Here is a 14501-nt window from a genome sequence, read left to right on the forward strand (position 1 = left end):
ACAAGATGCCTGCCACTATTGTATGGAATATGAATATTACCAATGCTTTGCCATCCTTCAACTTTCAAACCTAATAAAAAACAAACAAATGCAATGGGATGATTATTCGGAACACCAATTATGGATTGGTCAAAAGCGTTAAAACATCAAAACAGGGGGAAAACACAGCAGTAATCACTTTTGAACAAATACTTACACGTCTATGTAGAGTCAATTGTTGAATTAATAACTCTTTGACAGCACTATAACACTTTAAAGTATTAAATTGGTTCCATCTCGTTAGCTTGTTTGGGTCGCTTTATACTGTAGTTGCAGTTCTGGCCTGCTGGGGGCACTAGCACAAAGAAGGAAGACGAGGATGGGGAAAGGAGAAGACGAAGAAGAAAAGGAAGGCGTCTTTCTCGCAGCCATGTCAACGCTAGTGTGATTTTAATGTTGTCGCGCATCTTTTTGGCCGAACTATCACACGCAGTCCGGGGGAAGGCATCAAAAAGTTCCGCCGATGGTACTGATACGAAGCTGCGTTGAGATGTATGCGGATAGGAGGAGCGGGACGGTCCCGGAGCCGGCCAAAATCACATGTGTCCTTTAAATCACAATTTCCCAAGTCGGAGTTAGGTGACGGTACCGCACGGTGTTTCATATCCAGTGATTAGTTCGACTAAACTCAAGATTCACTCGGTTAGTTAGCTTCCCAACGCGTTTTCTTGCAGCGAGCTTCATGAATTTTTGACGTCAGCGGGGGCGGAGTTCACCGGGAGGTCTTTTGAGCCTCAAAAAGGTCAAGCTTTTGACCCTACGTATGACCCCATCCCGTCTTTTTTTTTTTTTTTTTGCTAAGCTACCGTTAGCACGCTAACGTAGCTAGCTAAATGACAGACTTTGGTGATGCCTGTAGGTAAGTTTTGATTTTTTTTTTTTTTTTTTGGGGGGGGACCCCCTCATTTATTTCCAAGTGTAATAGCATCGTGGGTAGAAATTGTTGACGTATTATATTTCGCCATGACGTCACACATACTTCCGGATGGCAAAAGCCTTCCGATTCTCCTCCCAGTTTTTATCTCGTATCTTTTTACAAGTGTTTACAGCTACGTTTGAGCACTCAAAATTGGTCTCTACATAATTACGTGGACTATGGTTGGGCTCCCCTTTTGGATAGTGTTTATTGTTAATGTTCTCTGCCATACTTTCTTTTTTACACGAAGGTTTGAAATGCGCTTGTCAAATCTCGCCATATTCTTCGAGGCATACGTTCAAGAAAGAGCCATACACACTACTTAGAGATTTTTCTATATATTAGCTTGCTAGATTTTTTTTTTTTTTTTTTTTTTACTAGTAACCTGTTTGTCAAGTGAGTGTAGTGTGTTGTCTATTTGTACGTGCAGTCATTTAGCATGCATTACGCTCTAACTGTTCACTTTATGTGCTCCGATTACATTACAGGTGGGAGTACATGGACGGAGACCCAGGACGGATTGGACGAGACATTTGAGAAGCCAAATAAGAAAAAGTCCAAGAAGAAAAACCAAGAAAGCAAAGAGAGCATTGTGGTAAGTCATTATCCTGTTGGAATTAACTGCTGTTTCCTTGCAATACAACCTAATTTGCACGTTATACAATGGAAACTTGGCAGTCGACCTTTAATAATTGTTATGCCCTTTGAAAAAGAAGTTTGCCTCCTCAATACGGTAAAACAGGGGTGCTCAATGCGTCGAAAAAAAAAAAAGCCAATGTTCCCTCTAAACTGCGCGTGTATGCAATTGTGCACCGCTGATGCGCGCCCAAAAAAAAACAATTCAATGCAAATTGAAAGTATAACATACAGCTTTTCAGTTTGTGGCATTTTGCAATATGATTCAATGAGTGAGGGATGACTGGTTGTCACATCCAATGGCACAATTCACATACGTACAGTAAAAAATGAAAAGAAGAAGCCGCTGGTTTCTTTTAGGCAGCACACGGAACTTTCTGTAACAAGTGACCGTTGCTCCGCCACACTCTCTTTTTCCTAGTTTACCTTACACCTCCCCCCGCTCTTAAAGACGTACACTCTTAATTACAAATGTTACACTACTTACGCAGCCCAGCAATGTGTTTTATAATGACGGCGTCCACCACCGCTGCTTTAGTTAGCAACGCAGTCTGGCCAACGTAGAGCAAAGACGAGCTAGACATGCTGCTTATGTTTGCTTTTGCTATTAATGGAGAAAGTTAAAAAAAGAAATGCTGTTGTTTTAAGATGCAATGACTGTCGGAGTATGTCAATAAACAAAGAAAAAGTGGTAAAACAGGACGAGATTTTCTCGTTTCCGAGTGGGAAAAGTCTGGTCTGAAGCCAAAGTAGAAAGTGCAGGATGAGATGGTGTGTCATTTTAAAATTCCACCTTGGCACAGCCTGATCCGGGATGAAAGCACAGACGACACAGTGCACAAAAAGCTAATTGTCTATTATAAATATAGGAGGCAACATAACATTAACCTGAAAACGGTTTGGGAACAGCAGCATAATCATCCACCCCGTCGTCGGGAGCTCGAGAGAGGCTGGCTGCTTGAAAAGTAGATCTTGGGGTGAAAAAAAATGTCTGGGTACCCCTGCGGTAAAACAGAAGACTTTAGCTTAACTTTGATAATGGGTGACAACACATTTGGTAGAGGAAGATCAACCGTGACACCAATATTGAAAATCTGTGGGGAACAGACGCCCCCTGAAAACTGTTTGTAGTTGCTTATATTAATAGCTATCTTCCAGAAAATGTCAGACGAATGATTTTCAGCTTCAGACTCTCAAGACCCTCCGTCTGAAGAGAGACGGGGAGTCCGACGACGACACCACGCATCACCTGGAATACGGCGGCGGCAGTGAGAGTGAAACGGCCACAAAAGTCAACAATGGCGTAAACCAAGACGACTCTCAGCCAGCGAAAGTCAAGCGGAAGAGTAAAAGGGAGCTTCCCGGTCGGCCTTTGCCCGACGGAGTCCCTGGTGCGGAAGCGGGTGGCTTACCCAAGGAAGTGAGACGCAGCAGTAGGAAAGGGAAAGATGTCGCCGAGGGAGACGATGACGGGCTGCTGCGGGAGCACCGGCAGCAGATGGCGCCACAAGACCAAGAGACACAAGTGCCTGAGGCCCTCGGGAAGAAGAACAAGAAGAATAAGCTCAAGTCTGCCACCACCGAGTCCGACATCGGGTGAGTTTTTAATCCACGGGTTGTGATTCACCTTGCTATTTTCATATTTCATATTGTTTCGGATATTTCGTTTTCATTTATGGATTGATTTATCTTCTTTCCATCAGGGATCACGACCAGCACAGTGACGCGGAAAGTGACTCCAAGGACAGGAAGAAAAAGAAGAAGAAAAAGTCATGTAAATAATACGTTTTGCACTATCGAGCTTTTTGGGCTTCCTCGATGCCGTTTGTATGATTTTCAGATTTATTGAAGACTCCAAGTTGACCACGAGTGCGGATTTGCACGGGAATGCTCGTTGATTGTTATTTGCACTGTGATTTACCCGGCAGAAGGTCCAGGGTAGAACACCCGCCTCTGGTTCAAATGCAACTGGAATAGGCTCCAGGCTCCCCATGGTCCAGATGAGGACCAATGGTACCAAAAAACGAAACAAAACATCAAATAAAATAAATATTCCATTAAATAGTTTTGAGGTCCAGGGTTCCTGTGTGGAGTTTGTGTGTTCGCCTTGTGCCTACGTGGCTTTTCTCCGGGTGGGCGCTCCGTTTTCCTCCCACATCCCAAAAACACGCGACATTAATCGGACACCCTAAATTGCCCCAAGGTGTGATTGTGAGTGCGGCCGTTTGTCTCGACGTGCCCTGCGATTGGCTGGCGAGCTCTCCACGGTGTGCCCAGCCTCCTGCCCGTTGACAGCTGGCTCCAGTAATCCCCACGACCCTTGTGAGGATAAGCGGATAAGAAAACGGATGGATGGATTTGCAAATCTCATTAAAACAAATCCTATTGTCAAATAAATAAAAATGCAGTTAAGATTCAGTAGTTAGCAATGTACTTCAATGTACCCATCAGTGTGGAAATAAATGACAATTATTAAACCGCTTGAGTCCAATAAAAAAATATTAAATGACACATTTTAACTTTCAAATTTATATTATACTTTGCAGTGTTTACCATATTTAATTTTGATGTCAACGAGTCATTGTGTAGAATCCCATAAAAGTGGGATACTCCATTGCATCTAGCACCAGCGGAATCTTTTTGTAAAATCATCTACTTAATGTTTTGGCCATGAATGACATCCTTTTGACCGATGTTTTCAGCACCGGAGGAAGGGAGCATCCGCGCGGTGCCGAAGAAGCCCATCGTCCCCGACGAAAACGACGGTCTGGTGCTGGGGGTGTACGTGCACCGGACGGACGGCCTGAAGACGGACCTGCGCATCTCGCACCCGATGGTGAAGGTCCACGTGGTGGACGAGGTGACGGGACAGTACGTCAAGAAGCAAGACAGGTGAGACGGGGGTCCGATTTGGATGATATCCGGAAAATATCCACAGTGCCTGCTTCGCTTTTGCCACATTTTACAAACGTGTGTTCTTTTCCCCTCAAAATGTCACACCCCAACAAAGAAACGGAAAATGTTATTGTGACGTGTTTGCAACTGTATTAAAAATGTAAAAAAATGAGAAATAGTAGGTAAAGAAGTATTGGCAGCCTTTCTGCAATACATTTCTAGTGCACTTTGGCAACAATGACAGCCTTTATGAATTTATTGCCACACCTCCATTTGGCGCATTCCTCCTTGCAGCATCAATTTGGATGCGCAGCCATTTTCGGATCCCTGGAGAGCGTAGAAGTCTCCCGCTCGAGTGAATCCTATCCAGGCACCTTTTACCTTGTCACCCTGTGAATTGAAATCACAGATTTGTTTGTAAATAAATGCATCAGCTGTTTGAAGGTGATTGCTGAAAACGTCCTAAAACTGAGAACTCGGTACTACTGAATTGCTGAGGCATAGCATGAAACTGTTTTTCAGCAGTTCAGCTGATCACATTTTTTTTGGGACACATTGCAAAATCAGTGCCCCTTTTTGACCACTTTGCTGTGCGATTAGCTAGCTAGCTAGCTATGCCTACATCCCAAAAATGTATTTCCCCTGAGTATTACAAGATACGGACATCTCAGCGTCGTTATTTGCGGTGAACATTCCTTGGAAGCTCGCGCGCTCGCTGGTGCATGGTACAGCGGCTCTCGACGCGGCTTGGACAGCACCCCAGCGGTGGGATATGTTCCGGCCACCGGAGTGATCGCCCAAGTATATTTTCATGCCTCAAGCGTGTCTGAATCTGTCGGCATAGGAAAGTTGCTCGACGAGGTGGCATCCATTTTTCAGCGTGGCGTGGTTTCACACTTTCGTAGTATACACCGGCAGGATTTGAGAGTGGAGAAGCATGGCTTGATTTTTCACATTTTGCCGAGATTGTTTTCAGCACTGCACTGTCTGTGCTGTGTCAAATTTACAGGAAATATTTTGGATTTGCACAAACTTCAACACTGATCAAATCTAACACTTTGCAGCCATCGTCCCGTGTCGTCGTTTTATGAGCAAGACAGGGTGGACCACATCCTGCCCATCATGACGCAGCCGTTTGACTTCAAGAAGAACAAGTCGGTGGTTCCCGAGTGGAACGAGCAGATCATCTTCAACGAGCCCTTCTCGCACTTTGTCGGGCAGGATCCCAAAAGCCCCCGAGTGGTCCTTTTCTTTGAAGTGAGACACACACAGACACGAAATATTCCCGTTCGTAAAACATCAGAGCCTTTTTTTTTTTTTTGAATGTATTGTTCAGTGGTTGCCTTCCTTCCTTCATTCCGTCCAAAGGTCTTGGACTTTCTAACCATGGAGGAAGCCAAAGCCAACGTCGATGTCGAGAAACATGAACGAGGATTCAGAAAGATAGCCTGGGCCTTCCTCAAGGTATTTACTTCACTTCATCCGACATATTTTCTATTTAAAGGGGAAAATTGATTTTGAATATGTTGCATGCAAAGAGCTGGCTCCCCAGACTGTGAACACTGTCGAATGATGCAAACAGTACCGTAATTTGCAGCCTATAAACTGTGACTTTTTTTCCACACGCTTTCAACCCTGCGCTTTATGCGGTGATGTGGCTAATTTGTGCATTTTTTTGTATTGGCCGCAAGGCGGCACTTGAGCGGAAAAGGTAAGAATGAGACCAGTGGAATATATGTGCAGAGGAAGTGACTTTTACCGGTCCGGCCCTGTTAGCGCTGCGCGAGTGTGTAACTGCCATGTCTCGGTGATTTTTGCCGGTATGTTTTTCTTAACCAGCCCTGTTAGGGGGGGCGCCAGCGTCAGTGTTGGTGTTAGCGCGGTGCCAGCATTAGCACAGCGTGAGCGTTAGCGTGGCGGCGCTAGCGTTAAACCTTGTACCGTGTTTCAATGTGGGTTTCAATATGGGCACTTGTGGCGACGGCGTATGTACGTACAAAATGGTATTTCCTTTACAAATGTACTCGGTGAGGCTGAAAATCAAGTGCGCTTTGTAGGCCCGGAATTATGGTATCTTATTATGGCTAATTTACATAATGACCTACCCCCCAACCCAAATGGAGTTTTTCCAGCCGGAATTTGCCAACAAGGCTGGACTTGGTTCTAAATTCTCATTTTTTAAATTAAATTTATTTTAACGGTTTTTATTTATTTATTTTTTTTTTTAATCCTCATCTGGAAATGAGATTTCGCCCTAATTTTTAACTGTGTATCTAAACATTTTTTTTTTTTTTTTTTGGGGCCCTCCCTCTCCGTTTTTATTTATTTATTTGAACTTTCAGCTCGTCGGTGCCAACGGCGTACTGAACACCGGAAGCAAAATCCGCCTGCAGCTGTACTGCCCGCCCACTTGGGCCAAGCGGCAGCCTCACGCCATCGAGGTGGTGGACTGGTGGCGCCATTACTCGCGCGTCAAATACGCGTCCACCCTCTACGTTACCGTGAAAGGCATCAAGCTACCCGAGCATGTACGTAAGAAGGAGAAAATAAACACAGCCCTCATTTGGATGGATGGATGGAAGTGTGACTGTCAAAAACTGAAGACGCGTGTCATTATTGTTATGAAATAAATGCAGGTCGACCCGAGCGTGCGTTCCATGATGGCGCTGCAGGAGGAGCGAGGCAGCGCCTCCTTCGGCGAGCTGCAGGACGGCGCCACCAAGGGGACCTCCACGCCACGCGGCGAAGAGAAGAGTCCTCCGGCGGTGAAGTGGAGCAGAATTCCCGGCCAGGTGCATGTCAATAATGCGATAGATTTGGACTACGTATGACGATCCCAAGACTTAAATCTTAAAAGTGAAAAATGGTAATAACTCCCTTCCTAGTAGCCATTTTGAGATGACTCCGTACACCATCGTTCAAAAGCTTGGGGTCCCTTAAAGAATCTCCTTATTTTAGAAAGAATAGCATGTTGTTGTTTTTTTTAAGAAAGATGACTTCAGAATTCCTGTTAAAGATGTGCCGGATCCCCAACAAGCCCATGCTGGCGTTCCGTGGAGGTCAAATGGGCTGCCTGACGGTGGTCTTCTCTCACGCCGGAACGCTCCTCGCCGCCGCGTGCGCCGACAGAGATTTGTACCCCGTCGTAGGTGAGCGGGCATCTTACCTTTACCTCCCCCTCTCTTTACGCAAATCTTCAGGAACGTAAAGATGATTTTTGTTGCAGTGTTTGAGATTCCCTCCGGGAAACCTTTGGCGGCCTTCAGCGGCCATCTTAAAATCGTCTACGAGCTGTGCTGGTCCGCTGACGACAGACGTCTTTTGTCCGTCTCCTCCGACGGAACCGTCAGGTGTGATTCTACAACTTCACTTATGCGAACGATACAAGCGGCACGGTAGACCCCTGGTTGGACCGTCTCCCTCACAGGAGTTCAAATTCCCTTGCGAGGATAAGCGGCAAAGAAGATGGACGGCTGTTCAAACGGGCAGTGCGCCCAGCAACTATGTATAATGGCTATCAATTGAAGTGTGACATTTATGGCTGCACGGTGGAGCAGCTGGTAAAGCGTCGGCCTCACAGTTCTGAGGTACCGGGTTCAATCCCGGCCCAGCCTGTGCGGAGTTTGCATGTTCTCCCCGTGCCTGCGTGGCTTTTCTCCGGGTGGGCACTCCGGTTCCCTCCCACATCCCAAAAACACGCACTATTAACTGGACACGCTAAATTGCCCCAAGGTGTGATTGTGAGTCCGTCTCCATGTGCCCTGCGATTGGCTGGCCACCAGTTCAGGGTATACGTTGACAGCTGGGACAGGCTTCATCACTCCCTGCGACCCTTGTGAGGATAAGCGGCAAAGGAAATGGATGGATGGAGAGCTACTAATTGACTCAATGTTATGTGAGGTTTTTTTTTTTGTTTTGTTTTGTTTAAATGGACGACACGGCTGACAACTAATTGAAACACGACTAAATCAAAGTATAGACACGACCCAATAGTCGACCTTTGCACCCTTGACCGTTTTTCAGGGAGTGGGACGTGGAGCACTTCCTCCCGACCGCGCGGAAGGTTCTGCCCCACCCGTCCTTCGTGTACTCCGCCCAGTACCACCCGGCAGCGCAGCACCTGGTGGTCAGCGGCGGCTACGACTGCGTGCTCCGAACGTGGCGGCTCGACGTCGACGACGTCAACGGCTCGCTGCTCCGCGAGTTTGAGTCCCACGGCAGTTTCATCAACAGCATTTGTTTCGATGCGGAAGGTACGCGACGTTTCACAACGGCACTTTTACTTCCGGGTGGCACCACGAGTAAACGGCGGCGTCCCGTTTACGTCATTTGACCAAGGAAGAGCGATTGAGAAAAGGCAGCAAATGGCTGTACTCTACTTGACAGTTCAAATTTTGGAAATGCGAGTCAAAAAGATGATGTGACACAAGATAAACTGCTTGAAAGCGAGACAGATCGCCGGCCATGATTTAAATTTCAAAAAGGAAGTTGATGTGATTTTAGGAAAAAAAAAAAAAGTCCGTGTGGTTGACATGTAGTAGTTAACGTGATCATCGAGGAACTGGCTAATTAATTTTCTGTTTCTTGTGTTAACCATAATTGGATGTTCCCCTTTGAAGCGGTTGTCTACTAAAAGGCGAACGGTTACGGTTTGCAAAATTACTAATTCACAAAAAATACATATCTGTGAGAAAATGTCTTTTGGAGTAGTCTCTTTAAAAATAGCTCCGATGCCACAGTTTTTTCTGTTCTGTTTACAACATCCAGTTAATTAATCCTTCTTAACCAAAAGTTCTGATGGATTAACTATGTATTTTTTTAAGGAAATTGGAAAAAGAAGCACAATTTTTTGTCATCATTTCAGTCCCAATCTTCTTCCACCTGGAAATACCTTGGAGGCCATTGTTGACAAATATTATGAACTGTTTTTTTTTTTTTTTTTTTTTTTTTTTGCATCATGTTTGGTTTGGACCCTCTGATTGATTTTTTTTGTTTTTGGCAAAATGTCAGGGCACAGGATGTTCTCAGCGGACAACGCGGGAAGTGTCGTCATGTGGAACACCTCGGTTGCAGATGGCGAGCAGGAGCCGTGGCATCACTGGTGTGTGGAGAAGGTACTTACCGAGCCATGCTGTTAGTGTAAGCGATGCATGTCAGCAGTGAGGATGTTTGAACTCCAGAAACTGTTTTTAAAAAAAAAAAGTCCTTACCACAAACAAATTTTGATACAAATTCACTCATCACCCAGCTTTAATTTCGGCTTAGTGAGGATAAAAGTTTGCATCCGATGCTTCCCTTTGTGTCCTTTCAGGTTCACACCGAGGCGGACCTCAAGGGGGTCCCCATCAACATGCTGCGGGTCCACCCGAACGGCCGCTGCCTCCTCATTCATGCCAAAGACAATCTCCTCAGGACTTTGGATCTTCGAATGTAGGAATGTCATCTGGGCTTTCCAAGATTCAAACATGTCTACATGGACAGTTTAAAAAAAAAAAAAAAAGAGGCACCGTAATATGAGCGCTGGCACGTTATCGTTGCATGTTGGTGAATTTGTTTGCATGTTGAGTCCTCTGCAGCCTATTTGGACAGGCAGGTCCCTCTGCTAGACTCTCGAATCATAACCGTCTTATGATTATTATTTATTTTGTTTTTGGTTTTAGTAAGACGATGAAAAAGTACACGGGAGCCACCAACCAGCGAGAGAGGATCCACAGCACGTTCACGCCGTGCGGCAGCTTCATCTTCTCCGGCAGCGAGGACGGAATGGCGTACGTTTGGAACGCGGAAACCGGCGACCAGGTGGCCGCGTACTCGGAGCTTTGTTACAGCGCGGCCCTGCGCGGCGTGTCCTTCCACCCGCTCGAGAACATGGTGGCCTTCTGCGCCTTCGGGGAGAGCCAACCCGTGCACGTTTACATCCACGACCGCAAAGGTAAGGGCCAAGGCGCTGGGGTCGACCCGAGCAGCGCAATTGCGGCGCGTACCGCGGTGGGAAAGTTTCCAGTGAGCATAAATCACGACTTTAACAACATAGAAACGGGCATTTTTTTTGGGGGTGGGGGGGAAGGAAGCGATATTCTGTGCGATTGACTGCTCATCATCATGAATCACGATATAAATTATTCCATCGCTGCACAGCTTGCCACTTTTCACTCTCAATCAATTTTTTTATCCGCAGTGTCGCAATTGGACGCGCGCGGCACGAAGGAGCTTCGGTCTGCGTCGCACACGCCCGACCAGCTTCAGAGCACGCCGGTCTCTGCCTCCATGGACCAGTTGGGCCAGACCACCAGGCTGGCGTTGAGGATGCAGAGAGTTAAAGAGCAAATGGATTCGGTCCTTGTAAATATTCACCCCACCCCACCACACCCCATTATAGACTGTCCAACATCATGGCATAACTAACAAATAAATAATAGATATATATATATATATATATATTTTTTTTTTTTAATTTTTTTTTTTGGTCTGTTTTTTTGAAGGAACCGCATCGCAGGCCTTCATCTTTTGAGCCAGGTACGATTTACTTTAAAGGTTTCTCAAACTGGGGTCCTCGGGCGTCTTGGGGTCTGTGAGCTGTCGCTTGAGGGCCCACAATATTTTCAAGAGAATTTTGCTGGATCATTTAAACAAGCACATGCCTACATGGGAGAACCGGTGTGCCTATAAAATAAAATAATTTTGGGACATTTATAAGCTCGTATCATCACATAAATCTCACATCCCTGCATGAATTAAGTGTATTTAGCGTTTAGAACGATGGTTAAGGCATAATACTGCAAACAGTTGTTTTTGTTTTTTTTAAATTGACTTGGTAAGATACGACTTTCTTCCCTGGTTAACCTTTTGACGTCAAGATTACAACCATATCTTGAAACTATTCTTAAGACTTTTTACCGCAGTCAAATCAATCTTTGTTCTGGTAAAGATTAAGCTTCTTTTTAATGTAGACGTTATTCTACTACCGTCTTGTTTTTTAATACTTTTGAATTCCTATAACATTTATTTTTATTGAATTTGTTTTCGGACAATGAAGGGGGGAGTCCTTTGAAATATTTCTCCCAGGACCAGAAAACCTCGAACCCCCGAATTATGTTTTTTATCTGAGGACTGACCAACTGTTTTTACGTTCTGTCTTTCTGTGACAGGGAGGAGCCTGTTTTCTGACATCAGCACGGTACATATTTTCATTCGTACTGCGTAACGTCTGTCGTAAGTCCATTGTGAGGGCGCCGGCCACTTCATTAGGGACACACAATCTTACCCGGGACGCCCACTTGCGATTGACCCCGTCGGTGGTCCGAATTCAACTACGTTGTTTTAGTAGTTTGCAACTTCACCGGCGCTACAGAGATGTTTCACATATTTTAGCTACTTCCCACGCAGAAAAAACAATGCCATACATTGTCTTCCAACGTCAATTGAAACGTGCAAACGTTTTTACTTTTAGAAATGCGTATCTTTTTGGTACAGTTGTTGTTTCGGAGCTCACTGCGTGCGCGCTATCGCCGGGTAGAGGACAAAGTCCGCGCTATCAAACGAGGTCACACGTGTTCTCGAAATGTGGAACCAGCGCCATCTTTCCCCCACTCAGATAAGATCCAACGCCTCCCTGCCTCCTCCCTTGGGCGGCTTCAGTCCAGTCGGGCTCCATCGAAAGGGCGTGTCGTCCTTCAGGCTGCACTCAGTGAGTACTCCGTCTCGTACGTTTTCAAGGACACCGGCGGATTATCATCTATCGTGGATGAGTCTGGAATGTTTGCAGATGTCTTCATAAGGCGTCTGTGGCCTGATGACCGTAATTTCCATAACCATAACCATGCTTTCAACCCTGCGGTTTATGCAGTGATGCGGCGCTAGCTTTAGCATTAGCGCACCCGCTTATAAGCCTCGGTACGCAGAAAAGAGTTTAACGCTAGTGCTGCGCTAGCACCACGCTAGCGTTAAACTCTCTGTCGGCCGAATCTTACGGGAGTTTTTAGTCATTTTTTTTTTCATCCACATCATTCATTGTCATCGACATCTTGCCATTCCGCAGTCACTCCCGAGTTACGATCCTGAGGCCGACTCGTCTCAACACGTGGTGAGCGGCCACCGCGGCATCTACGACTAATTCGAGGCGACTCTTGACCCCGCAGTGACCGTCCGCCTTGTGGCCTTCTGCTCCAGGTCGCGTCGCAGTACGACTACAAAGCCAACCGCTCGGACGAGCTGACGCTGCGGCGCGGCGACGCCATCCGCGTGCTCTACAAGGACAACGACAACTGGTGGTTCGGAAGCCTGGCGGACGGGCAACAAGGCTACTTTCTCGCCGCCTACGTCGCAGATCAGAGTACGTGAGATGCGGCGTTCCCGTGCAACGGTCGACACTTTTTAATGGCGGTGCATACTGAGCCGTTTGGCACGTGCAGGAGAATCTGGCGAGGACGCAACGGCGGCAGAAGCGGCCGCGGAGAGGGCGACGCCGACGAGGGTGAGCTTAGCTTACGTCACAGTCGTCGTGTTGCTATTTTCCATTTATGTTCAATTCAGCTTTTCAAACAGAGAAGTCGTGTAGCGAGAAGATAGCGCCGTCTCCGGTAGTGCCGTGTCGCGACCATGGGTGTCAAACTCAAGGGCCGAGGGCCACATCTGGTCCCCAAAAGCAAATGATTTGCATGAACGGCCATGATCCATCGATGTAAAAAAAAAAAAAAAAATATTGTAAAGATATTGCAACTATTTTTTTGTTGGCAAACCTCCTTTTTTCAATAACTTGAATCATTTTTTTCTGTATAAAATAGATTTCTACTGCAATCACTCGTTCCGGGGACCTTCACTTCCTGTCCGAGGCCACCGTTTCCGACACGGAGCCAGAATTGACGGAGGCCAGGTCCGTATTGCTTTTAGTCTCCACTCGTTTGCATTTCGGATCCAGATGATGAGAAACAGCTCTCACTGTATTGTTGCTCATATTTCCGGAATCTTGTAAGTCGGGACACTTGTATGTCAAGGTACCGGTGTATGAATTATGAAATGTGTCATTTCCCTCTTGGAACAGACTTAAAAAGAAACCGAAAGTGAGAAAGAACGTGAAAAGGCTCCCCCCACCGCCGCCGCCCGGGGCGTCCCAGGCCGCGTTCTCCGACCCGGATGTCGGAACGGAGCCGGCCCGGCCCGCCGCCCGCCCCCTCCCGAAGAGACCGAGCGGGAGGCCGGGTGTTGCTGTGCGACCCCCTCCGTGACGGGGTCACGTCTGCTCAAGTTTTTGGAACGTTGACAATCACTTTGATCGAACTATTTTTTTATGAGGATGAAGCTATTTATTATCGAGACTGAATTTTTATGCAGTACAACCTCCCAAGGGGAAGAAAATGCGTTTTCGTTTCAAAACGGTCCCCCGACAGGAAATCATCTAAAGCAGCTTGCTTTGAATTTTTAACGTCAATTTGTCTGCCGCAAGCTATTAAGGTTAACGTCTGCTTGGTAAATTGAGTCATGTGCGCATCCATCCATCTTCTTAGCCGCTCATCCTCACCAGGGTCGCGGGGGAGCGCCGGAGCCTATCCCAGCTGTCAACGGGCAGTGGGCGGGGTACACCCTCAACTGGTCGCCGACCAATCGCAGGGCACATGGAGACAGGCAACAGTCACACCTTGGGGCAATTTAGATTCTCCGATTAACGCAATTTTCGGAGATGTGTGTGTGGGGCTGGGATTTGAACCCCTGTACTCAGAACTGTGAGGCTAACACTGTAACCGGTCGCCCGCCGTCTTGACAATTTAACGCCCTCAATTGAAAGCCCTTTGGAGGTCGCACTGTACATATTACTTCTACATTTCAGGGCCAAATAAATCTGAGAAATGTAAGTGATTTTTCATGCAGTATTGAAACTTTTTACCGTCATTTGTTGCCTTATCATCCTTTACAATGGCTCCAAAATTCCACAAGCAGTGCACAGAACGTAGAATGAAGCCGGCTTGAGCGTTTGACATTTACATATGTACAAGATTTATTGCCCCCCCCCCCCCCCCAA

General features: G+C 46.5%; 1 protein-coding gene across 2 annotated transcripts; it reads left to right on the forward strand.

Annotated features, from left to right (window-relative positions):
• Positions 1-384: 384 nt before the first annotated feature.
• ahi1 (Abelson helper integration site 1) lies at positions 385-14493 on the forward strand. 2 transcript variants are annotated; one of them, XM_061844481.1, is made up of 24 exons: positions 385-898; positions 1444-1550; positions 2775-3187; positions 3295-3365; positions 4294-4483; positions 5551-5743; positions 5855-5950; positions 6829-7014; positions 7123-7278; positions 7503-7635; positions 7713-7836; positions 8510-8739; positions 9497-9600; positions 9798-9916; positions 10147-10418; positions 10665-10828; positions 10969-11002; positions 11635-11663; positions 12081-12173; positions 12525-12569; positions 12656-12818; positions 12898-12959; positions 13270-13358; positions 13527-14493. In XM_061844481.1, the coding sequence occupies exons 1-24, from the start codon at positions 889-891 to the stop codon at positions 13708-13710; spliced, it is 3267 nt and encodes a 1088-aa protein (XP_061700465.1). In that variant the 5' UTR covers positions 385-888; the 3' UTR covers positions 13711-14493. The 2 variants fall into 2 exon arrangements, with proteins under 2 accessions (XP_061700465.1, XP_061700464.1); XM_061844480.1 differs by having other exon boundaries at positions 385-894.
• Positions 14494-14501: the final 8 nt, after the last annotated feature.

The sequence above is a fragment of the Syngnathoides biaculeatus genome, chromosome 15, assembly GCF_019802595.1.
Source record: "Syngnathoides biaculeatus isolate LvHL_M chromosome 15, ASM1980259v1, whole genome shotgun sequence".
Taxonomy (NCBI): Eukaryota; Metazoa; Chordata; class Actinopteri; order Syngnathiformes; family Syngnathidae; genus Syngnathoides; species Syngnathoides biaculeatus.

Bases quoted from the DNA above. Each gene is read 5' to 3' on its own strand.
- ahi1 (XM_061844480.1), top strand. From the start codon at position 873: ATGACAGACTTTGGTGATGCCT. The intron at 7,837-8,509 runs GTGTGATTCTAC...ACCGTTTTTCAG, and splicing joins TCCTCCGACGGAACCGTCAG to GGAGTGGGACGTGGAGCACT. The intron at 12,570-12,655 runs GTGAGCGGCCAC...CTTCTGCTCCAG, and splicing joins CCGACTCGTCTCAACACGTG to GTCGCGTCGCAGTACGACTA.